At 42.6% G+C, this 25,799-nt stretch overlaps 1 protein-coding gene across 5 annotated transcripts; it reads left to right on the forward strand.

The window, feature by feature from the left end:
• Nucleotides 1-1,893: 1,893 nt before the first annotated feature.
• mag (myelin associated glycoprotein) lies at nt 1,894-25,799 on the forward strand. Of its 5 annotated transcripts, XM_079561896.1 has the most exons (11): nt 1,894-2,045; nt 5,668-5,742; nt 7,976-8,344; nt 9,450-9,746; nt 11,159-11,416; nt 14,594-14,854; nt 17,863-18,171; nt 20,259-20,358; nt 22,296-22,392; nt 22,587-22,640; nt 25,307-25,799. In XM_079561896.1, exons 2-11 carry the CDS (start codon nt 5,697-5,699, stop codon nt 25,466-25,468), a joined length of 1,953 nt encoding a protein of 650 aa, XP_079418022.1. In that variant the 5' UTR covers nt 1,894-2,045; nt 5,668-5,696; the 3' UTR covers nt 25,469-25,799. The 5 variants fall into 5 exon arrangements, with proteins under 5 accessions (XP_079418022.1, XP_079418024.1, XP_079418023.1 ...); XM_079561898.1 differs by lacking the exons at nt 22,296-22,392; nt 22,587-22,640 and adding an exon at nt 21,850-21,885; XM_079561897.1 differs by lacking the exon at nt 22,587-22,640.

Consider the following 25,799-nt stretch of genomic DNA (forward strand, 5'->3'; position numbering starts at 1 on the left):
ATCTTCATCATTGTTTTCGTCTCAGTTTTGTCACTATTTTCACACCTTTTTTCCAGAAGCTTTTGTATTGGGGGTAAAGCCAAACTGGAGAAAATGTGCTCGGTTCAGGTGGGAGTTAAGGGGTTAAAGGTGCATTATGCAACTTTTTATTCGAAAAAAAAAGTTGATGTTTGTGTGTGTTTGACCATGTGGTTGTGTGAGTTGTTGTTATTGCGCTTTTGCTTTCGATCACAGTGGTCTCTGCAACGCTCCGGGATCAGTTGTTTTGTAGGTTTTCTGGTGAGAGGCTCCGTCAGCAGAGAAAACCTTGCAAACAACTGATCCTGCAGCGTTCTAGAGACCACTGTGATGGAGGGTAAAGGCGCCATGCTGACCCCTCATGCAGCCGCTGGGTCACTACAAGGTCAAAAAAGCACAAATATCAACTTTTTTTCCCCACATAAAAGTTGCATAATGCAGCTTTAAGGGTCTAATGTCTCCAAACTACTACTAAATCTGGAAGATACAATGTCTCATGGATCAAATTAAGTGTTAACCACACAAACACTCACCCACTGGATACACTGATGTTGAGTCCTATACAGCAGTGGTTCTCAACTAGTGGGTCAGGACCCAAAAAGCGGGTCGCAGGACCATTGTGGGTCATGTGACTTTCCCAGGAAGTATTTCTTTCAAAAAACTTTATAGACACACTTAATGAGTCTGTTAAAATGGCTGTAATCAAGTTGTTTTGATCATTTTTATCTGTAAACACTTATCTAATGTTGATTCAATTATAATTTGTCAGAAAATGACAGTATTTTAAACAAATCAAATATTTATTTGGGTTGTGGCTTGTCATTCTAGGGGGATGATGGGTCAAGAAAGCCATACCAGCTGAAAACCACCACAGGGTTTGTCTCTTTTACCATCAGGGGTCTCCAAGTAAATTTCCCAGGGGCCAAAATATATCGGAAGTGTTTTGCCGGAGCCCATAAACAAAAGCTCCAGTAAAATTTGTTTTCATTGGGAATAAAACAATTTCAATAAATGAATAATAATGAGCCTGACAGGACTATAGCCTCATAAAAAGGGCACTTTACAAGCCTGTGTCACAAGTTTCTGCTACACTGTCATTTTTCATTCACTCTACACTTGGTGGTGGTCAGCTACTATTGTAGCCACAGCTGCCATGTGGCTGTAATGTGTTGTTTAAATCCTGATCTCTCATCATGTCCGAGTGGCTGGAGTGAGCATTGTGGTTCAATCATAACTCCGCACAGAAATGGGTGAGAGACTTAAGGGTTAGCGTTAGAGAGAATCTGTGCTCTCCAAGTTGTGGTGGAATCATCTTGTGGGCCGTAAGTGGCCCGCGGGCCGCCTGTTGGAGACCCCTGATCTGGATAGTATTTATTCATCCAATTGTTTAGCAGTGTATAGCACTTTTTAACACAAAAATAATGCAGTTTCTTTCTTCCCTTTAGATACATTTTAATGAGGTCTTCTTAAGAGCACACATTCAATTCATTTAGGCTTTTTTTTGTAGCATTTTACATCGTGACAAGCTACATTATATACATGTTCAAAGGAATATATAGTTTTAGCATCGATTATGTATCTGAGTAAGGATTATTTTTTTAACAGCATGTCATTTGTGTTGACTTGTGGCCTTGTCATGCCCCTGTAGTGAAGTGGAATGGGCTGCTGAGGTAATGCATTGGTCCAACACAGTGAAGGTTATTCAGCGGGGCTTCTCATACTGTACCCACACACGCACACACGCACACGCACACACACACACACACACACACACACACACACACACACACACAATGACACACACTTGTTACTCGGTGAAGAGTGCTGTCATTGCTGATGCAGATGATGTCGTCACTGGTGTGTTTGTGTTTACAGAGGAACGAGCTGCGCAGTGCTCTGGGTGTGACTGGTGTGACTCAACGCCCCCCCCTTCCCCCCCAGTGGAAACCGCTCCGTACTACGCTGACTGCCTCGCGATCAACACATCGTCCCGGTGCCGCGCTTTGGGCACCCCTGAGTTAAACAGAGTAAGCCTCTATTGCTCCGTGAAGTGGGTGATGGGTTTCTTACAACTAGAAGGATCTCAGACCAGTCTTTTAAACTGACTAGTGCTGGCCATGAGGATTTTAGCTTTATTTAATGCTGAAATCAAGGTAAAAATATACTATAATTAGAGCTGGGTGCCGTTTAACGATAAAAACGGAAAAAAAAGTTTAAGTACTACCGGGATCGAAAAAAATAAAAGTATTGAAAGCAGGTACCAAAAAAAAACAACGAACCTATATCTTTAGATCCAAGTTTTGATGTTGGAGCAGGGACAGCATTAAAGGAAGTGACTTGGTCATGGTTTTTGCCCCAATTAATTTGTTAAATTCCCATTTTATCTCCTTTTTTTCTTTTTTATCCCCCCCATTTCCTCCCAAATTTGTTTCCCCTTTTTTCCTATTTTTCCTGCATTTTTCTTTTTTTTCTTTTACAAAATTTTTCACAATTTCTCCCAATTTCCCCCTAAATTATTCCCCATTTTTCACACATTCCCTGACATTGGAGATGAACCCGATCTTGTTTTGTTTTCTGATTCTAGATGACAACTATTTTTGTGTTGTTTTTTTTTTTCATTTATTCATTGGTTTATTTGGCTGGGACAGTGAATGTTAATGAACATACAGTGGGAGGAAAATGTATGTGAACGCTTTGGAATTTCTCACATTGCAGACTAAATTGGTCACTAAGTGTGGTCTGATCTTCATCAAAATCATAAGAATGATTAAACAGCGTCTGCTTAAACTTATACCACCCAAAGATTTACATTTAATCATGTTTTTATCGGCCATAACATGTAAACATTCACAGGACAGCATAGAAAAAGTAAGTGAACGCCCAGAAATCTCGCTGAACTGCAGCAGCTTTGTAAAGAGGAATGATCTGATTGTTGTGAGCGTCTGATCTGCAACTACAGAAAAGCAGTTATTGCTGCAAAAGAAGGATCAGCTGCTGTTTAATACAGGGGTTCACTTACTTATTCCATGCTGTTGTGAATGTCTCAGGTTTTTCTGCTCAATATCTTCATAAACTTGTGATTAAATTCTCCTATTGATGACATCACGTTGTCCAGGCCCTGAGGCAACACAACAGGCCCACACCATCATTCTCCTGCTCCAGACTTCACACTGAACATAGTGTAAAGATGTTGATGTGCTGTTCCATTTTTCCTCCACACATGACGTTATCTGTTTCTCCCAAACTATTCAACTTTGGGTCCAACAGCCCACTGAATATTTATTTTTATTTTTAAGGGATCTTTCGCAAACCAAAGTTGAATAGTTTGGGAGAAACACACAACGTCATGTGAGGAGAAAAAATTTAACATCACCCAACATCAAAACCTTATATTCAGAGTGAAGTCTGGAGCAGGAGAATGATGGTGTGGGGCTGTTTTGTTGCCTCAGGGCCTGGACAACGTGATATCATCAATAGAAGAATTTATTCACAAGTTTATCAAGATTTTTTGCAGAAAAACCTGAGACATTCACATCAGCATGGAATCCCCTGTATTAAATATCTGTCTGACTCTTCTTTTGCAGCAATAACTGTTTTTCTGTAGTTGCAGATTAGACGCTCACAACGATCAGGACCATTCCTCTTTACAAAACTGCTGCAGTTCAGCGAGACCACTGCATTTTCCACACTGTATTGTGAAAGTTACGGCCAATAAACACATGATAAAATGTAAATGTTTCGGCGGTGTTAGCTTAAGCCGACACTGTTTAATCATTCTTATGATTTCAATAAAGATCATGATCAAGATTCATGACCAATTGAGGCAGAAATGTGAGAAATTCCAAAGCGTTCACAGACTTTTCCCTCCCACTGTACATGAGTCTCATGCATGTAAACAAGCCACACCAGATTGTAGCCATGGGATAATTTCCATTCGTCGTCCCTGTGGAAACTTCCGCAGACATGGGATCACAGATCACCACACAAGACATAAAACCCTCTTAAAGGGAAAAACGAGGACACTCAAGTGTACAAGTTTTAGTGTGGCGTGCAAAGGCCCCGAGATTTGGAACAAACTGAACACTGAAATTAAAACTGCTACATCTTTGACCATTTTTAAAAAGAAATTAAAAAATTGAGCTTCTAGGAAAATACAATAAACCCTAGTTGGACCTCTAAAAACAATAAAAAAAAATAAAAAAAAATAGATACATACAAATAAATAATAATAATAATAATAATAATAAATTTTATTTATATTGCACTTTACATTTCAGCGAAACCTCAAAGTGCTACAACAGAATAATAAAATCTGATAAAAACAAAAAGAACATTCACATAGTAAAAACAACACAGCAAACAAACAAATTAGTCTGAAAAGGCCTTTAAAAATAAATGTGTTTTTAGGCCTTTTTTAAAGGCCTCAACACTCTGGGGAACCCTCAGGGACTCTGGCAGGGCATTCCAGAGTCTCGGGGCAACTGCCTTAAAGGCCCTGTCGCCCATTGTGGAGAGCCTGGTCACGGGCTGGTGAAGGGTGTGGGTGGAAGTGGACCGTAGGCGCCTGGTGGTGGTGTGTGGGGTAAGGAGCTCAGTGAGGTATGCCGGGGCTGTTCCATGGACACACTGGTATGTGAGGAGGCAGATTTTGTAGTGGATTCTGTGGTGGATGGGCAGCCAATGAAGGGACCGGAGGACAGGGGTGATGTGGTCATATTTGCGCCTCCTCGTCAGGATCCTGGCTGCACAGTTCTGAATGTGCTGGAGCTTCAGGAGGCTCTTACCAGGGATCCCGACGAGGAGGGCATTGCAGTAATAAGTAATTTAAATAATTAAAAACTTGTGTCTGATGGTAGTATGTCCCATTGTGTGTGAGCATATAGTGTGTACTCTTTTAAATTGATGCATTGCTAAAGTAATAAAAGTAAGATAAGGTAGCTTTAGATTAGAGTAGGTAAGGTTAGTTATAGGTTTGGAAGGTAATAGGCAACAAAGGTAATGTTTCCTCCGTTGCTAATGTATTACTGTATGTTTGTGTTTTTAATATTGTGTCTTATCTTGGGCCCCATATATAAGCAAACTGTTACAAGGGTGTCCCATTTATGAACATGCAATACTCCATGAATGAATGTGTAAATGTTTTTACTGTATATTCATATTAAACTAAACTGAAACTGAAACTGAAACATGCAAACTCCACACAGAAAGGCCCCGTCCAGGTGGGAATTGAACCCGGAAGCACGAGCACTAACTGCTGTGTCGTTCAGGTATAGGATTAGAAAACCAGGTTAAAATACTGGTATAAAACTTTTTCTTACGGTACCCAGCCCTAACTATATTACATTATTTGACATCCTGTATACTTTAGGTGGAAACGCCAAACCCGTTCAGAACCGCTGTCCCTGAAAGGTTCTATTTCCTACATAAGACTGGACTGATTAATTATACACCTATATGTGCATAATATTAGCTGTGAAGACTGTATATAACCTGCTTATGGTTTAGAGACGGACAGATAACAGGAAACGAGCGGAAACGGGAACGATGAGTCAAGGCTGCATTTAAAAAAAACAAAAAAAAACAAGAAAACATTTGCTTTTTCCCTGTGAAATGGAAGTGTTGTTATTGACAGCTTGTTTGCACTTTCAGACGTCTATGCTTCAACACTGAGAGGAGACATGTGGTGTTTGGAGCTGCTCGTACCGCTGCTGCTCATCGTCAGAGGTTGGCAAACACTAAAGGTGTATTTTTGTTGGCAACAAAATTCTGGCTTTGCATATCATTTTAAGGTAAAAAAAAAAAAGCAGAGGAGGATGCTACTTATTGTCTATACTATACACCCCTAGTATAGCTCATGTAGTTTACAGTTAGTCCATCAGAAGATTTCAGTATGAACTGTTTCTTAACCTCTTGACCCCGACTTAACTGAGCGCGTTTTCTCCAAATCTAAACGCTTCTAGGTCGGTGTAGCGCCTCATTTGAAAGCTAAGACCTACAAAGCTGATCGTGATCTTTTTGCTGCTTTGTTGCCGCCACATTTTAGGCGCATTGAGTTGCCTTGTGTGCAGAATGCGCTGTATAGACAAACATGCCTTGCGTTTTTGAAGCGTTTTTTTGTCATGTTTTCGTCTCTTTTTGTCTGTTTTTTGTTGTTTTTGTGTCTTGCTTTTTGTTGCTTTCTTCAACGCTATTTTTCTTTGTTTTTTATGCTTTCTTCGTCAACATTTTTGTCACATTCAGTCGTGTTTTTATCGTGTTTTTTGTTGCTTTTTTTTCCCCATCGGGTTATTGTTGCTTTTCCGGCCATGTTTTTGTTGCTATTTTAGCGCTCTATTCAAGAAGCTTATAGATTTGGGTAAAGCTAAACTGTGCTCGGTTCAGGTGGGGGTTAACCTCTTAACTCCCACACATTTTCTCAAGTTTGGCTTTACCCAAATCTGAAAGATTGTTGAAAAAAGCGTCTAGTTGGCGACAGAACTGAGACGTAAACCAGGATGAAAATGCAACAAAAAAGTGACAAAAAGCCACTAAAGCACAAACAAAAAAAGTGAGAAAAATGCGACAACATGGCAACCATGTGAGGAAAAAGATCAGTTTAGATCAGCTTTTATAGACGTTAGCCTGGCCTATGTAGTCTCGCAAACCAGACTCCGCTTCTTTACAGAAGAGGGTCTGGCAACACTCCATTGCGCGCTTTCAAAGGAAGTGACGCAGCGATGTGGAGCCTACCGACCAATCAGAGCAGCTCCCTGAACGGGCGTCACGTTGTTGCGCCTTTGTTTTGTAGTTTTTCAACACAAGCGACCACTTCACGTAATGCTCCTGTATGCTTGTATTCTTAAGTTTTTCTGACATAAACGACAGAAGTCATTTACTGAACTCCGTGTGGCAGGAGCGCCATTGTTAATGTCCGAATGATACAACTTTCATGTCGCTGTTTCTGTCGTCACATCCGCTATGTTCTCATTGGCTGCTTTGCGCTTCGGTTGTCCCACATTAGTCCCGCCTCAAGCAGTAGCTTTTCTACGACAGGGTCGCCAGACTAGTCTCCTGTTTATTAATTAATAAACATCGGAGATTAGTCTGGATGCCAGGCTAGGGCCTATGGGCTGTAAGTTCCAATTGAGAAGCTTTAAGATTCTCAGTTAAGGCGGGGGATAAGGGGTTAAAGAGGCAGATACACAAACAAATAAAGAGCGCTGTTACAGTTTCAATGAAAGACATTATGATGAGTGGAAAAATATAAGTATACTTTTTCTTATTATAATATGCAATATTACAATAATATGAAAATTGAAGAAGGCGAGTGCATCAATGGTCTGGGAAGGAGTGAGAAGGTAGACCGGTGCTCTTCGAAGACTGGGCTGATCTTTATAAGAATAAATTTGCTGAGACTGGCTTGTAGAGTAGCTTGTGCTAAGTAGTGAACGCAGTCAAAAACACAGGTCTTCGTCAGGGCATAACAGGTTGCCCTGACGAAGACCTGTGCGGTCGAAACGCGTAGGCTGGTCCATACTCAATAAAGGATTTTTATTTTTGCTACATGACTCGAGTGCCTCTGACTTTATTTTGCTTTTTTTTAACTGCGTTCACTACTTAGCACAAGCTACTCTACAAGCCAGTCTCAGCAAATGTATTCTTAATACAATAATATGTTTTAAAGAGGGGGTGTTATGCTTTTTGCAGGTATTCACTATCTTACACTTTGTTAGTTAGAAAATGCTATAATGATCTCAAAAGACCATAAGATTAGACACATAGGAAGACCTGAAGATTACTGAAATATGCGCTAATGGCTCCAAACACAACTCCAGGTTTGTTTAGGAGCAATAGGAGCTCCCAAATAGCCTGAGTTCTCACATCAGGATACCTAGTTTAAATAGACACAGACTAACCAGCCCCCTGATCATACCCGGGTACTCGCGTGCAGGTAAACTCACTGTTGGTTCCGTTGCAGATGCCAGTTGCCAGTGGAATGTATGGTTACCGCGGGACATCTCGGCCATGACCAACTCCTGCGTGGTCATCCCCTGCACCTTCATGTACCCGCCCAGCGTCAGGCCGTACCGCGGGACCCATGGCATCTGGTACTTCGGTCAGCCCTACCCCCAGCTCTTCCCGCCCGTAGTCTTCAAATCCCGCACGGACGTCGTGCACGAGAGCTACAAGGGCCGCACCAAACTCCTGGGCGACCTCACCCAGAGGAACTGCACTCTGCTCATCAGCAACGTGGGCTCGGAGCACTCGGGGAGGTACTACTTCCGCGCAGACCTGGGCGGAGCCAACATGTACACGTTTCCAGACTTTGCTGAGCTCAAAGTGTTGGGTAAGTGTTTGGTATTGTCCCCTCTGGGCTGGAATGATGCGCTTTTGTGAGGTTACCGAAATACTATGATACAGTGACTCATGTTTTGTCTTTGGATGGATTTACTCTACTCACACCACTTGAAATACTCAAAAAGGAAATACAAAATATAATGGAAACAATTTAGATTATTTTAATAATTACTGGGGGACGACACCCACTGGCAGACACAACATTGGTCGAGCTTTTCGACTGCAGAGGCCAGGACCAAACCAGTTTTGGGACTGACTTCTGGCCGTGTCCAAAGAGCTAAACTGTGACGATCAGGTCACATCTAAAAGGGGATTTTGCCGATATTAGCATTTAGTGCAACTTTAGCTGGTGTTAGCATAACATTTGCATGTTTCTTATCTTCATAGTTCGTATTTTAGTTGTTTCTTTCCTCTAGTTTTTGCCTTGGTACCTCTTAATGATTCCTTAAACCCCACTAGAAGGCAGCGTTTGTCCACATTTGTTCTCATCGTGGTTTACAAAACTTTTCAGGCCGTCAGGCCACGAAGTCGTGCGGGATAAAGTAATGCTTGAGTTTGGACTACCATGATGAATCTTTATGTAGTATAGTTGGTAAGCTAAACCTCGAGCAAGGAACCATCTTCAGGGTTGTTCTTATATCAGGCTCTGAGGACATGTCCCAGGCTCTGCTTTCTGATTGGTTCAAATGGGTCAAATACAGAGGACAAATTTACTTGCAGAGATTAACAACTCTGCAATTACAAATAAGTAAATAAATTATAATGCAGCAAAACAAAGCAACTGAAAATTATGGGTGCGCAATATGAGAAAAAAAAAAGTGACATTTGATAACTTTCTAAGTATAACATTACTGCAATGTTTACTCTTTTTCCCCCCAGCATATTGTGTCAAATCAAGGCTTAAAAAAAAACCCTGATAAATAACAATAATTTGGTGGAATGTCGTGTAGCTCGACGCAAAATGTTGGCGACAGACTGTAAAAATTGTGAATAAAATGTACGAGATTTCTTTATAGTACACTGAGAACACCCCAGGTTCTGTAGAACACGGCACGCTCCATTCATACGTTACTCAGTGCACTCCTTTCCTGTAGATCAACCCAACATCGACGTCCCGGAGGAGATCGTTAGCGACGAGAACCTGGAGCTGACGTGCTACGCCCCGGACAACTGCCCCGACATGAACCCTGAGATCGAGTGGCTGTACACGGACTACCTGCCCGACCCAGAGTTCAGCACGGAGTACCTGGAGGAGAGCAACTCGGCCGTCCTGTCCAACACGCTCACCTTCACCCCTCGACCCATGCACAACGGCCAGCTGCTGGGCTGCCGGGTCACCTACCCCAACACCACCCTGGCCTACGAGAGGCTCATCTCCCTCGACATCAAGTGTGAGTGTGGACCAAGATCCACTCAAACCAAGACTATATTACCACTTCAAGTAGTTCAGTTACAGATAATGGCAGTAATGATTAAGTAAGTTAACATCGATTAAAAAGCATTCAATGTTTTTGAATGAATTCCGCTTAAAGTGATAGTCTGGAAGTTTAAATGTTTTACAAATTTTATAAAATGAGCTAAATTGACCACCTGGTCTTGCATTTTAATGTAAAGTAAGTAATAAATATATCTACATTGTTTTTTATAAAGTCCCTTCCCTCCCGGATCTCTGCAACTGCAATCAGTCTAGCATCCTCCCGTGTTGACCAATGAGACGAGCTTTTCCTGTGATCCAGCCTGTCAAGTCCAATCAGGAGGAAGGGGGAGGAGCTTGATCATTTACTTTTGAAAATTCTGCTTTCAGGTTAAAGAGGGGAGGAGTTTGATGACTTTCACATTTCATCTCTATCTCTCCTCACTTTGTAAACTTACAGACTATTACTTTAAATGTCATGTACATTTACTCTTTGAAAATAGAGACGTTGCATCTTTTTTTTTTTTTAATAGTTAATCAAAAATACAAATATAAGATCCAAAAAAACATTCAGTTGCTGGTTTCACAAAAAATCTGTTTACTGACCATATTTCTTTTTTTGCATATGTGACATTGAAATATTGTCTTTAGGCTTTAAAATAAGAGAATGTCTGACTTGATGCAGTCCATATAAACCATGTTCCATGGCAATCATGTAGAACTGAGGAAGCCTCTTGGATGAAAGGTGAAACAACCCAGTTCATATGACTATTTTAGAAAACCTCAGCTACGATTGGTTCTAACACTTGTGCTGACCCACAGTTCACATTGAAGTTTATTGGTGACACAAATCAGCAGCGTTTCATGACAGAGTTTCTGTAAAGCATCAAAAGTGATTAAATGAATTGTGGCAAAATGAACAACTTAAATGTCATTGAAAAGCATTAAATTGGATTCCAACTGGCATTAAATCTGAATTTCTTGCAAATAATGACAACGTGTGATTACTTTTACTGAACAAGTTAATAGAAAATTCTAAAAATGTGGTCTCAAAGCACATCAAACTACAGTTTTGGTTCAAACTGTACAAAATGTCTTGCTCAAAAGTTGTCTTTCGATTCTGTTAATGAGAAATGAACCTCTGCTCAGATTTCTTTTGCATTTTTGGTAGAGCAATAAAGTATAAAAATGTGCATAACCCTATATTATTATACAAACCTGTGAATTGTGAACTTTGTGATCTGGCTCATTCTCCTATTCCTTTAAAATAGTCACTTTTGAAACATTGAGGAAGTCCTGGACACCTGATTCAGAAGACCACTGGTGCTCTGTGGTATTAGTAGAAGATCCTCCTTAAGTAAATAACCCACTCCTCATGTTCCCCCCCAGACGGCCCGCGCTCGGTGTGGGTGAACGTGTCCTCGGAGGTCATGGAGGGCAGTTCTGTCTCGCTGCACTGTGAGGTTGACAGTAACCCCGCCCCGCGGATCTCCTGGCTGTTCGGGGACAAGGAGCTCCTGTGGGACACGGCGTCCAACCTGTCCCTGTCCCTGGAGGACCTGACCCCGGCGGAGGAGGGCATCTACACCTGTGTGGGGGACAACGGCTTCGGCATCATGAACACCTCGCTCTACCTGGCCGTCAAATGTAAGTCTTCACAGAAATCACTCCAGAGCAGCTGAAGAGGGTCGCAGAGGCGTTTGCAGCAGGATAAAGGAGATAAAGGAGAGGCTGTGGGTCGGTTTGTTAATCATTGTGGATTCATTAGAGGATTAAGAGTCATATTGTGGGTTGCCGCCTCACTGCTGGTTCTGAGGAAAACAATATAAATGCCTCTGCTGTAGAACTTTTCAAGCCCCGACCCCCAAAATTATTAGGCAAACAATCCGGGACCCCCACTGTAAACAATAACTGAGAAAATATGAATAATATATGTATTTCTATATGTATTTACATGTTTACTTTTTCTACCTGCTGTTCACAAATCTATGCTGCCGTCACATGAGAAAGACATCACTATCTTTTTTTCTTTCTTGCATCAAAGCGTTCCACATGTCAACGAGAATCCTGCTATTACTTTTCGGTCTTCTGCAATTTACGAATACCACACATTATTACCATTGACTTGTAATGGGGCTCCCGCATATTCATGCGCTTCAGCCATTTTTTCCACATTTTCGGCAATTTCTGCTATTTGTGCGTGTTCAGCTTCCGCGACTTGTGGGTTTTCAGGGATTTTGAAACTTTTGCATTGGTGTGTATGTGGAATCTGGCCCATTCGTGTGCATTGGGAATCCAGCCCATGCATTTTAGTAAGATTTCAGACTCCAAGTCTTTCAGCCATTTATGCAGCTTCAGCAATTCAAGCACTTAGGCGATTTCAACAGTTTGAACAGTTTATGGAATTTACAAAGTTTATGCATTTTAACAAGTTTATGCAACATAACAGTTTATGTCATTTAGGATTTATGAACTTTAAACAGTTAATGCAATTTATATAATTTATGCAATTTACCAGTTTATGCAGTTCAGACAGTTTATGCAATCTTAAGTTTATGCATTTTATTGGTTTATGGAAATGAGATGATGCAAATTAACCAATTCATGCAGTTTTGACAGTTTATGCCATTTTAACGGCTACAGCGATTTCTGCATTTGCGTCTGCAATCCGCAGTCGATCATGCATTTCTAGTAAAGTTTTGGTCTTCGTCTTTTAACAAAAATGTCATTTGGTTTTAGTCAAGATTTAGTCAAATAATTCTCTTCCATTTTAAAATTGCATGTACATTTAGTCAACTAAATTTAGTCAACTTTTCTGCGCACCATCTCGTAGTGAACTCACAGAAAATGTAGACTTAACCAGTACCTACTGCCGCTGTGTCCCTGGGCAAAACACTGCACTTCCTTGCCTGTGTCAGAGAAATCGTTGGACATTACTCTTGAACGGGCTCAGTAACTGACCCCACTTCGACAATAAATCATAAGTGCTGTGGCTTTGAAACAAAAACAGAAAGTGTTCTGAGCAAAACCCACGATGAAACAGTACTACTGACCTGAATCCTGTGAAGAACCATTAATCTTTCACCTCTCTGTAATAGAAAGTGTGACTTGAACACTAACAAAAGCGGCACAAGTTTTTACGATAACTTGAAGCATCTGATTTCTTGAACAAACTTAAGCTAAAGGTTTAAAAGCTTAGAGAAGACACCAACAACGTGTGTGTAGAAAGTAGCAGAACAAAAGCTAAAAGATCAGACATTATGCAAACCTATTTAGCAGAAATTGTTGGCTGATGTTCAAAAGCTCTCGCCTTATCAGAGTTAAAGTAACGGCTGAAATGACTGCGGAAGAAGGTTGTGCATGTCCTTCATAAACAATGTCAGCCAGCAGTGAAATAGCGAAAGACCCAACAGCTATTTCCAATGTAAATAAATGACTTTGGTTATGCCTAAAATTGTGTGATCTAACCGTATATAATTCTATGGATCTAACATACTAAACACAACATCTCCTTTCACACCCATATTACTAGGGATGCACTGATCCACTACTGGGGAAACAACGATGTAAGGTATTGGCTACAAATATCTGATACTAAACCGATACCTGTTAGACTATAGCATGAATAAATAGTTTTTTATTTTACAAAACGTCACCAGGCAAAATGTTTGCCAGTGTTTCTAGGGTTTTAGCCTATGGTTTAGTGCATGTGGAATTGCTTCTGTTCGCAGGACCTATTGGAAATCATAGCTTAATTGCAGTTCTAAAAGACTAGGCTAAATGACAAGCATTTATTTAAAAGAATTAAATATTTAAAAAAAAAAATCACAGCTGTGACGGAAATTATAATGGAATCACCTAACAAAATAAAATAGCCACAGCTGTAGTGGCCAAGTGCTTGTATTTTAGTTTGTGAATTGCTTTTAAAGAATAACTGAACTAACACACTTATTATGCACAAGTTGTAATGATCAGGTCATTTTATGTAAGTTGTTTATATTAATGCAATCCAATCCAATGACATCACACATAGTTCCGACCGCCATTTTGAATACCGAAGTAGAATTATGCAGTACTACAACATGTAACAGTATCTCTACTCAGGAGGAAAATGAAAGACAACTGATTGACAGTGGCTTTTTATTTACTTGTAATCATCGCTCAAGAGGATAACAGTTCAAACACAGCCCCATAAAGACGCACGTTTATGTGAAGAAACGTTTATGTGGCACAGACGTAGCAGCGCTGTCCGTCAAGCTACAGCAGGATTTACTAAAGATCTGCTTCACTCCTCAGACTAAATGAACCCATTAAAGAGGAAACAGAAAACCTATCTCTGTGATTTTTACAGTTTGTCATGTCAACAGAGTCTCAGTCTGAGTCAGTGTTCAAGCTGCTCATGACGATAGCATGCTACTGGTCAGCAACTGTCATCAATCAACTGTCAGTGGCTTAAACACATGTGCACTTGAACACTGAGGAAATGCTACAGTTACAGCTCAGCTCTGACCTCTGTCCCATGTTGCATCCAAGGTTTGGAGTGTGGTTCAGGGCCTTCTCTTGGAGAGGTCAGAGCTGAGCTGGTGAAGCTAAATGCTAACCGGTAGCATGCTAACATCTTGACCAGTTTAAACACTGACTCACTGATTTCTTCACATAAACGTGCCTCTATTTCTAACCTGCCTTTTAGGTTTTAGAGACTCAAGGTGACTTTGTTGCTAGTTTAGCTGGAGACAGGTGTTTTCCATCGTCTCCCTGTTCAGTGACAATGCTATACACCTACGAATAAATAAATAAATACAAGCCACCCTGTGTCTGTCGCAGACCCGCCCCGTGAGCCAGTGGTGAACGAGTCCATGACGGTCCTGGAGGGCACCTCGCTGTCCCTGCACTGCAGCACCCAGGGCAGCCCCGCCCCCACCCTCACCTGGCTGAAGGACGGGGAGCTGGTGGGCACCATCACCGCGGACGAGCTGTCGGTGCTGGAGCTCAAGGACATCAACCCCCAGGCAGACGGGCTGTACCGCTGCCTGGCCGAGAACGAGCACGGGCGCGCCAGCAGCTCCCTCAACATCACCGTGGAGTGTGAGTACGGGCTCCGTTACCTGATACATGGGCCGGCCGATATTCATGTATTTTCAATATCAGCTATTGGCCGATAAAAAGTGTCAATATCTCCGGAACCAAAGGTGATATAGACTTCCTGTTTTTTGCACTGGAAAGAGCGCAGTCAGACCTTTAACATGATACAAATGGCATTGTGTCATAGAAAGGGGGGCGTGACACAATTTCCCACACTTTTCAGCCATTTCCTGGTGGAATATGAACTTATTTACCACATTGTTTGTTAAGCAGAAGTGAAAAAACGGCAGTCGTAGCTTAGCACGATGCTAACATGAAGCATCCTTCTCCGTTATTTATGTATTTATGGGCTGTTGAACCACTTTGCTCCTCTCCATGTCTTTGCATCTTTATTTAGTAGAAACTATATTCATAATTCAGCGTTTGTTAAAGCGGTACTAAGTAACGTGTTTACTTTAATAAATCCTTTCCGTAGTCCCTGTGGGGGTAATACAAGTGTTTATGGGATGATTGGAGGGTCTTTCATCTCCCCCTGGTGTCTCTGACCAGAAAACCATGTTTGCAACTTGACTGCCACCGGTGCGGAGCAAGCAATACACACTAATGGAATCACGAAGAAGAAGCTAACAGGCTAACGGGCAAAGCTAAGTGCGGGCTAACGTCACTTTAAACAGTATTTACAGCCAAGTTTGAGTGAAAAAAAATATTTCCATTGTTTGTGGATGCACAGTAACCCTCTGTCCCTTCGCCTTTCCTGTCAGCGTAGTATTTACTCTCCAAGACAATTAATAAGTTAAAAAATAGTAACTTGCTACTACACCTGCAGTTGTGCTTATGGCCTCTAGGGGGAAGAGTTACTCAGTACTGCTTTAAAGTAGTTTTTGAATAATTAGAGAAAGTTTCCATTTTTCTCCAAATTGTTTTTATCGGCCAATCCCCTTCATATCGCTAAAGGACCCCAAAAGTCTCAAGCGGCCAAGCGTTCATAGCAACGCCGCTTTTTGATCCTTCGATGTCGGCTCTTCCTATCGTTGTGAAGCAGAATTCACCAAGCGTTGGATTGTTCACCCACTAATATGGAACGTGAGCTGGGTTTAGTTTGTTAGTTGGTTAGTTTTACCCTACTGATGATCATGATCCCACATGATCCAGGAGGTCAGGTCCAGGAGGGGCGGGTCAGGCTGAGTCACAGCTGAGTTACCTCTGACGACACTCGGAGAGGCTTCAGATGTTCAGGCCTCAAACCCCACGGACATAAAGTCTCCGGTACCGGGAGGACAGAGGGAGGACAGAGGGAGGACAGAGGACACGGACCCCAAAAGTCCATTTTGGTCGGGCCCTAATCCACACATTTAAATTAAAATTGGATGAATTGGCCATCCCTGGGGTCAGAATCAGGATGCGCATGATAAAACGAAAACACCCTTGAATCGTCTTCATCAGTCTCTGTGCTCCTCTTGAATTCCGATGCCCAGTTCCTCACGGCTGATGAAGCGGGAGCAGCATACACTTATGTAGCGGACATGTGGGCGCGAATACATTAACGCTCTCATCTGACACCCAAGAATTAGCATTTAATTAGAATCATAATAGAGATTTTCAAATATAGTCACATAGACTGGGTCAATGACATGGTCCTCACCTGGTGCGGCGTCAAGACTGACCATCACCCGAGGATGACAAGTTAAATATGCTGTAAAATGCTGTTGAATAAGCATTAAAGGTGCACTATCTGAATCAAACCAGGAAAGTCGTCGGAGGTCAAATCGGAGGTCAAATCTCTCAGCTGTTGATCCTAAATGTGTATCTACCTCTCACAGATCCCTCCCAATTGTTCACTTGAGTTAATACGTTTGTTAAGTGATGATATTGTCACACTACCAACAGAACCTTTGCCTGATTCACTATAATGGGATTTAGCTGATTTTAACCTGCTGTAGAGCCGACTACAAGGCTCTTTCTAAACATCTGATCACAAAGAAATATTACATTTACACTGGATTTCCTTTAGTAAGTCTTTTCTGCCATTAATTATCTAATTGTGTTTTCCCACACAGTGAAGGCTTATTTTAAAAAAGTGGAGAAAAGAATTGTGAAAATGTGAAAAGACACAGTTGAGACGTGAATGAGGCGGTCTGCCAGTGCTAACATTATGTTAACTTAGCCTCTGACTTCCTGGTTTGCACTGGAGGAAAATGGGCTATATTTTAACCATAGACTGCATATATAACTAGACAGCTCCTGCTCACTCCTCCCCATTTACCATAATGCCCATGTTCGAGAGGGAAATCATGGGCGGGATCTTCACTGTAGACTCAGCCCTTGTGTGACGTGTCGCTCGCGCAGCTCCAATGCTAACAGTCCAGCCCTCATTAGTACGAGATTTCTAAAGGTTTTCTTACGAAAACCAGCCTGGTCCCTTTAATTGTAGCTAACCCAGCATTATCACAGGAGGAATATCTAGCTTTAGAAAGTTTACAAAAATTAGGGACCATGTTCTAAAGTTGTTTTTCACGTGTCTAAAGTCCAATGCATTTCAATGGGGGACTAGCGGCTAAATGGAGGTACTACAGCAATGGCGGACCAATGGCGCCCTCTAGCGTCGTCATCGCAAAGCAGAGCAGCCAGCGGCCATTGATTTTCTTTTGCAAATGTCACGTTTACAATGCACCAAATGAAGCTTCAAAAATAATTTGATGAAAACAACTTTAAATAAGTCTGTAAAGTTGCGACCAAGTGGAAAGGAGTTTGTTTGGCTTTTATGTTCAGAAGCTTTTCCTCGCTCTTGTAGTCAGATGTAAGACTGTGTGTTACCAGTTTTACACCTGTGCAGAAAAACAAGACAAAAGTGCGTGTACGTTACCCACCGGCTGTATGAGTGGTTAGCATGGCGCCTTCACTTTCCATCACAGCCGCTCACGAAAAGGTCAAATGCCGTTTTAGTGCAGTGATGATGTTGCGTTGAGAGTTCCTGAACTTTTTTTTTTTAACTCTCTCTTTTTCATCACCAGACGCCCCGGTCCTACTGGATGAGTCCAAGTGCACCGTGGTGAGGGAGGGGGTCCAGTGCGTGTGCATAGCCACCGGGAACCCCGAGCCCATCATCGAGTTCTACCTGCCCGACCTCAACGTCACCATCAACGAGACAGACAACCGCTACAACTACTACACGCACACGGACGGTCAGACCTCCACCGCCATGATCAAGCTCCGGGAGAAAGGCGAGAGGAGCGAGAACAACGGCCCCGCGGTCAACGTGCACTGCAGCTTCTACAACGCCTACGGCAGAGAGAGCATCCTGCTGGAGCTGCAGCAGGAGAGTGAGTCTGTGCACTAGGAACTGTAACGCACATGATACACAGATATACGCTTTATAAGCCATTAGAAAGCCTGCAGGATTGCAGTATGCCCACTTCAAATTGACCAAAGATATATATTAGTCGTTTGTGCAGTGGTGTATTTGTATTGACCCAGCTCTGTTTTCATTTAGAATGGCTCATGGTTTAGAAAGGCTCATAGATGAGCTGCGCCCCCTGAAAGAAAACTGATCCATTAAATAAAAAAGCCCTCTTCTTCTTCTTCTTCTTCTTCTTCTTCTTCTTCTTCTTCTTCTTCTTCTTCTTCTTCTTCTTCTTCTTCTTCTTCTTCTTCTTCTTCTTCTTCTTCTTCTTCTTCTTCTTCTATGTTCTTTGCATCACCATGCTTCTTCTGTCATCTTTCAACAAAGGCCGCCATTAGTCGATGAGTTTAGTTTAGTTTAATTTATTGGTTTGTTTGCTAGGGAAAGTGCATGTTAATGAACAAGCCACATCAGATTATAGCCTTGAGCTCAGGGCTGGACTGGCAGAAAAAAATCGTCCCGGGACTGTTGGGTCTCTCTATAAAATCAGTCACACCATAGACGCTGATTTATAGCGTTCTTCCCAGTGGGTGGGGGTTAGAATTGATCTTACAAACTCATGGTTTGGAGCCCAGTGCACTACCTTTGGAGCTAAACGAGCGGAGCATTAGTCAGTCGTCACACGTAAATGAATGTCAACAATGCAATTGTCGAGGCCATTAGCAATACAATAAGCCCTTGCACTAAACCAGTAACTCAAGAAAGCATGCCAACAGAGGGGTGTGAAAAGCGTCAGATCCCGCTAGTGGACATATCATGAAATTGGTTCCATTAGTGAGAAATAGAATATTTATATATAATATAATAATATATAATAGAATATGCAGTATTTCTTGTGAGCCGATATAGTGCCTGACCTCTCATCAGGTCAGACCGGCTCGAAGTGCGTCGGCCCACCAGGAAAATCCCGGTACTCCCGATGATCAGTCCAGCCCTGCTTTAGCTAGTTTCTATCCTTCGTCCCCCATGTGCACTCTCAAACACACTCTTTCATCCTGGCCTATTGTACATGTTTTTAGTTTTAGTTGGCCCGAGCTCAAACAAATCAGCGGGTTCCTAACAAGATGAAGATGGATTTTTATAGGTTAGTGAACATTAATCTTGTGAGAATTCATGTTGTTGCACAAAGTTACTCCAAATAGTCCATCGAGTTCAATAGTTTCCAGCAGACTGTGTATTATGATGCAAAGAAAGAAATAACCGAGCCTTGCATTACGCAAGGCTGAATCTGACACATGTTTGCCGTCTATAGGAAACCATTTGAGTCCTGGACACTAGTAAACTTTCTGCTCAGTCTGCTTTAGCTCAAACTAACTCCTTTGTAAATACCAAGTATGATGCACATTCTCACGGTCATGGCATTCATCAGATGTGCGGTGCTTGCTCTTTCTCTTTCCAAACAGATTTTCTTGGCTTTCGGCCCATTTGAGGTTAAATAGGAAACATTTGCTTTAGCAAACAACATGTAACGTGACATTTCATTACATGATGTGCATTTCTGAGTCACTTTGAAAGTGTTGCTTAATAATCACACTTCAGTCCTGCCACAGGCCTCTGCTGGAATTTACACAGATTTTAATCCTTGACGTGGACCATAATTATACGGGTTGTAATTGTTAGACCATTTTAACCACAATCAACAACAAATACGATCAGAAATGAAACGTTAGAGCAAACAGACAATATTATAATAAAATCTTGCTGACTGGTGCTGCCACCTTGCGGAGTCAATGCGGACAAGACACCAAATGGGGATTTGAGTTTTGTAATGCCAAAATGTACCAGTAGATGTCACCAGACTGCAGTGGAAGGCTTTACTCTATGTCCATGATTCACACAATAAGAGCAGCCTGTTTATTATGAGAATTTTGTTCAATAAAATATAACCAATGTTCTTTTTGAAATGAGAAGGTCTCTTCGTATTGTCTGAGTAAGATTTATCACATTCACACATTTGACATATCTCCATCTATAAGTCAATCACTGTTTTTGTTTGTTTCTTTCCAGAGAAGTACCTGATGGCTGTCATCGTGGGCACCATTGGCGGCGTGGCGGTCATAGCTTTCATCATTGCAGCTGTGCGCTACGTCGGTCACAACAACAAGAAGTGAGTATGTCAGTCAACCCAGGGACAGATCCAGTGCACAGCAGGAGTAGATCTGACACACTTCAGCCTAGTCATCCATTGTAAAACGCAGCAGTGTGGACTGGGCCTGAGTGAGTGTTTTAATCAGCATTGTTGGGAGCTCTGGCTGATCCATTTGGGACGTCTCTGGTGTGGGTTGGCGTGTCGAACTAACCAAAGTCTTTCAGGCACAACTCTTAGCTCTGCTTCTGTCTTCTTCCCCACAGCCCACTTCCCAAACACCAAGCTTTACCTCAGCCTCAAGGCAGATTTGGTCCCTTCCAAAGTGCTCTCTCTCTCTCAGGTGTGGCCCAGTGGGGGCACCAGGACCAGGGCATATCTTTAAAGCTTCTTGTACTAGAGTTTCTTTTACACCTATTGGCCTATTTGTAATTACTTTGTGCATCTATGTATAGCACTTTTTATCAACCAGAAGCAGGAGGCAAAATCAGCATAACGTCGTTTCACAAAGCTGAAACATTCAAAGAAATAAATCACATGAACAATCAGGATGTGAGGGAGTAGAGCTGACAATCTATTGCCAAATTATCATTACTGCAGATTTAATTGAAGCAATATCCATACTTTTCTGTCTGCCTGAGATTGTGCTAACTCAGCCCAAAACAAAATGGAGTTTTAGTTTGAGTCGTGCTTTGTCCTCGTGTAGTTCCATTAATCTTGTTCTGGTCCTGCTTTGACTCAATTTGATGAAAATGTTGGTTTAGTAAAATATTGCAGTAAGATGGCACTATTCAACACATGCAATCTCTTCTCATGTTGCTCTTTTCTCAGTTTATACCCAACTATGGTCTGAAAATGGGAAGAATAAGGTGCCATCACCTTAAAGGTGCATTATGCAACTTTTTATGGGGAAAATAAAGTTAATATTTGTGTGTGTTTGGCCTTGTAGTGACCCAGTGGCCATATGAGTGGTCAGCATGGTGCCTTTACTTTCCATCACAGTGGTCTCTACAACGCTCCAAGATCACTTGTTTTGTAGGTTTTCTGATGTCAGCAGAGGAAAACCGTCGAAACAATTGATCTTGGAGCGTCTTAGAGACCACTGTGATGGAAAGTAAAGCTGACCACTCATACAGCAACTGGGTCACTACAAGTATCAATATTCCACATGAAAAATGGATAATTCACCTTTAAAGGAAGAATTATGCAAAATTGGCATATTGGCATTTAAAATGCTCTATTTTTTCATAGAGCATTTTACAATGTTACAGTGCTGTTCTCTCATCAAAAACACAAACCTGGAGCAGAGTTTCGAGCCGATAGGGCATCTTGGAGTAATCTTTGAGTCTTCACCGGTGGCTGGCTACTCTCAGCAGCCCAGTGGCTGATCCCAAAAAGCTCCTCGTGAGGTCCAACGTATCCAGGAAATGCTTTCCTCACCTCGTGCTTAGCTTAATCCTCTCATCGCTTGCCGTAGCATCACTAAAGCTTTTTTTCTCTTCGTTGAAACAGCTGGGCAGCGAAGTGGAGCAAGAGGAGGGGCTTATGGTGAGCTTGCTTGAAAATGAGATCGTGAACCTACTGGATATTTTATTTGATACTGCAATATTAGATCAATATTGCATTTTCTAACCAACAAAGTGTAAGAGAGTGATCGAGATGGGTTTGACATGATTATCAAATACCTGTAAAAAGCATAATACCCCCTCTTTAAGGCTTGAGCTGGACACTCAAGATTCCTGGGATGCCCCCCTTGGCCACCCCCCAGACCCGCCCCTGCTTTAATTTGATCCGATCTCCCCTTGAGTTCAACCACTAAACCCTTCCAATAACCTCGTCACTCACAGTCGGCCGGACGCGCACACAGCTCGTTTTATAATGGATGGCCGGGCTCGGCGTGTGGCGCCCTGCACCGAATGGAGTCTGATCATGTGACCCCCTCCCCATGCGTTCCCCAGAGAGAATGGCAGCCCTAGACAGGACGTGATCCTGGAGAACCCCGCTCTGTACTACAGCGCAGTCAAGAAGGACAAACACAGTCTGCGCAAGAAAGTGGTGAGACACGCCATTCACGCTGTGGGGCTGGTTCATATTAGCAATCCCTCACTCTGACCTCTGAGAATGAGGTCAAGTAAGCTTCAGGTTTCAGAAGAAGCCGCACCAAACATGACCTTCTTTGTTGTGTCCCTGCTTTCATGGCTCCTCTGCGTTTCTCTGTCTGTTTCTTCTCTCCTCTAACTCTCACGCAGCTTAAGACAGAGCTGTTGGGCTCAAAGTTTAACTCCATTCTAGAGGAGACTACGGTAAGGTTCCTGTAAAAAAAAAAAAAAGCAAAAAAAGCAAAAGGCTGCTCCCGCTAGAGCGTGCATCTCGTGCTCATGGCTTCTGTGCACTGCGCTGTCCGTGTCCAAATCTGCCTTGTGTTTGACCGTGTTTAACCGCTAACGCAAACTAACACCAGTTACCGGGGTTCCCACTCTTCATGAAGGTGCCAAAATGTGCGTTAGTATAGTATAGGTAAATTCTGGCTCAAAACGTGCACTTTTACAGCAAATTATATACGTATTGACAGCAACATCATTTTTTGTGGTAAATGCAAATGCCGTTGACAGCATTTTTAACAAGCCGAGTAATCCACGCTCGTTTATCAGTGGTTTCCAGACGTTCTCCTTGACTCCTCTGAAATCTCATCTTTAATTTTTTATGCTTTTAAAACTTTTCTAAAGTCAAGACAAATGTAAAAATGTTTTCTCCGATGTGGTGGCTTTCTCTTTTCGAATCTCTTCCTTGGTCTTTGCGTCCAAAACATTTTTTTCCGAGTCAGTCGAACAGTGACCAAAACTCAAGAACCACTTTGCATTAATCTCTTAACCCCCAACTCAACGGAGCAAAACAAGGATGAAAATGCAACAAAAAAACAACAACAATAGAGCCACAAAAACGTGATGAAAACACGATGAAAACACGTCGAAAACATGACACAAACACGACAAAAGTGTGGCGACAACGTGACAAAAAAGCTAGGATCATTTGTGTAGGCCTGAGGTCGTTTTCACACATGTGGGAGCGCTTGTGGGTCGCCCTGAGACCGCCGTAGTTTCAACTGCATTTACTCCAAAGTGAGTTCAGTCCATGTTCACACACTCCGCACCAAACATCAGCCACGGAACAACGATCAGCTGTTCAACCAACTTATTCCCATGACAACGGGCATCGACCTGTCAATAAACACAGTGACTAAATACAGTGAGGGTGATATACGCTAAGCGAGGAGAATTGCTCTTTAAGCGGCTCATAAAGAGGAAGGTTTCGCTGCAGCAGGAAGGGAAAAACGGGAAAGAAAGACGTACTTTGATGATTTAAAGTTGATCCGTTTTGCCACGTCAGAGCAGTAATCCAAACGTCCTCAGGCAGCGCGTATTCATTCTGTGCTCACGGAAAAAAAGAGGCATCAAAGCAAGAGACGTTTGGTCCGAGGTCCGCTAAAGTGCTGCGTTTGGATCATAGACTGTAAAAAATAATGGACGTCTTATGCTCACTCCTCCCTGTTTACCAGAATGACCACGGCCGTGGGGCAATTCATGGAGGATTTACAGGCTCCCCCTCCCCAGCTCTGACGAAGCCTGTTCCTAAAAAGGACATACGGGCGGGATTTTCACCGTAGACTCGGCCCTTGCGTGATGTGTAGCTCGCGCTGCTCCAATGCTACCAGTCCGAGCCTCATTAAGTACGAGATTTCAAAAAATCATATTACGAAAACCAGCCTGGTTTCATATATTGTTATTAACCCAGCGTTATCTCAGGAGGAATAACTAGCCTAGTCTAGTGTTGAAACAATTGAAACCAGGCTTTAAAGTAGTTTTTAACGTGTCTAAACTCCAATGCTTTTCAATGGGGGCCTAGCGGCGATATGGAGGTACTGCAGCAACGGCGGAGCAATGGCGGCCCCCACGTTTGTGGTCAAAAAGCAGGGCAGCCAGCGGCCATTGGTTTGGATTCACACTGGCCCAAAAGTGCAGCTGAAAGTCCCTTTAGGTCGCCCTAACTAGAGCCTGTGTGAAAACGCCCTTAGCTTTGAAATGAGGCATTATACTGTACACTGTTGCGCTCTAAATCTGGGTAAAGCCAAACCGGAGAAAACTTAAAGTCAAAGGCGGGGAGTAAGAAGTTAATGTTGTAATTAGACTTAAATGTGAAAGCAGTGGGGTCCTCCGTGAGGCTTTTTAAGGAATTGACAATACTTTATTTCACTGGTGGGTGTGTTTCTTTTGTGGCTAGTGGCTTTTTCATCACTTTCTTTGTTGCTTTTCTGACGTGTTTCCGTCACATTTGCGTTTTTGTCGCTCTTTTGTCGCTTTATTGTTGCTTTTTCACCACTTTTTCGGCTCTTTTTTTGGGGGGGGGAGTTTTCATCCTTGTTATTTTTCCGCACGCTTTTAGATTTGCATAATACCAAACTGGAGAAAATGTCCTTGGTTCAGGTTGGGGTTGTGAGGTTGATGCTTGCTTTTGGGTCCCTATCCACCAGTTGAGAACCACTGCTCTGAATCATCTGGAGAGCCCAAAGTACGTGTATCAATGGACTCATTTTAACCTCATTCTGGGCACGGACCGGAAGATCCCGGCCCTTTGGTCTGTCTTAACACGCGCAACATCGTCCTACTTTCTTTCCTTTCAAAAACCCAGCCATTACGCTAGCATGAATTTTTTTTAGCATTTTTATTGCCAAACTGGACGCCACAATCGCCCTTTGGTAATATGTTGATTGCCTTGCATTTGGCAATAACATGAAATGCCGCCATATTTGTGTTGTTTGTGTTGTTATTTACAATTCGAGCGACCATTGAAATTCATTGAAAGAGTGGAAACCCTTCTCCCCGTGCCCGTCTAACCACTAACACGCAGCACCTACTTGTGAGTGAGAAGTGCGGGGCGGCGCAGCAAGGCTAACGGTCGCTGGTGTGTGCAGGGAGAAGACAGCGATTTCCAACCTGTGGGCCCAACTGGAGCTATGGAGAGGCAGGAGCTGAACTACGCCGCCCTGGATTTTGTGAGGGGCCGGTCCAGAGGGGAGGGGGCGCCGGGGCGGAGCGATGACGGCAGCACCTACACGGAGATCCGAACCAAATGACTGTCACTCCTTCCCTGAACCCTCGGCCGAAAAAACGCCGGACGCAGCGACAGGCGCTCCAACCCCCCCCCAAACCCCCCCCGAGCGCGCTACAGTAATAATACGACGAGCCCTACAGTCTTTTTCTTCAGGTTTTGGCCGCCTCCCGCCCCTTCTCTGATGCTGCCCGTCTCTCCTCTGGACTCTCCCTCACAAGCCACGACTTTTACACAAAAACTCTTCTTTTTTTTGAGTCGGAGGACAATGTAAAAAAAAAAAAAAAAAAAAAAAAAAAAGATCTAATCCTTTTCAGCCAAGTCCTGTTGATTATTGTTTCAATATGCACTGTTGG

Source organism: Gobius niger (assembly GCF_951799975.1).
Source record: "Gobius niger genome assembly, chromosome: 8".
In the NCBI taxonomy this organism is placed as follows: domain Eukaryota; kingdom Metazoa; phylum Chordata; class Actinopteri; order Gobiiformes; family Gobiidae; genus Gobius; species Gobius niger.

What these genes read in the sequence shown, in the direction of transcription:
- mag (XM_079561896.1), top strand. Translation starts at nt 5,697, where the DNA reads ATGTGGTGTTTGGAGCTGCTCGTACCGCTGCTGCTCATCGTCAGAG. An exon ending in ACAGTCTGCGCAAGAAAGTG is followed by an intron (nt 22,393 to 22,586) that starts GTGAGACACGCC and finishes ACTCTCACGCAG; the next exon opens with CTTAAGACAGAGCTGTTGGG. An exon ending in CCATTCTAGAGGAGACTACG is followed by an intron (nt 22,641 to 25,306) that starts GTAAGGTTCCTG and finishes TGGTGTGTGCAG; the next exon opens with GGAGAAGACAGCGATTTCCA.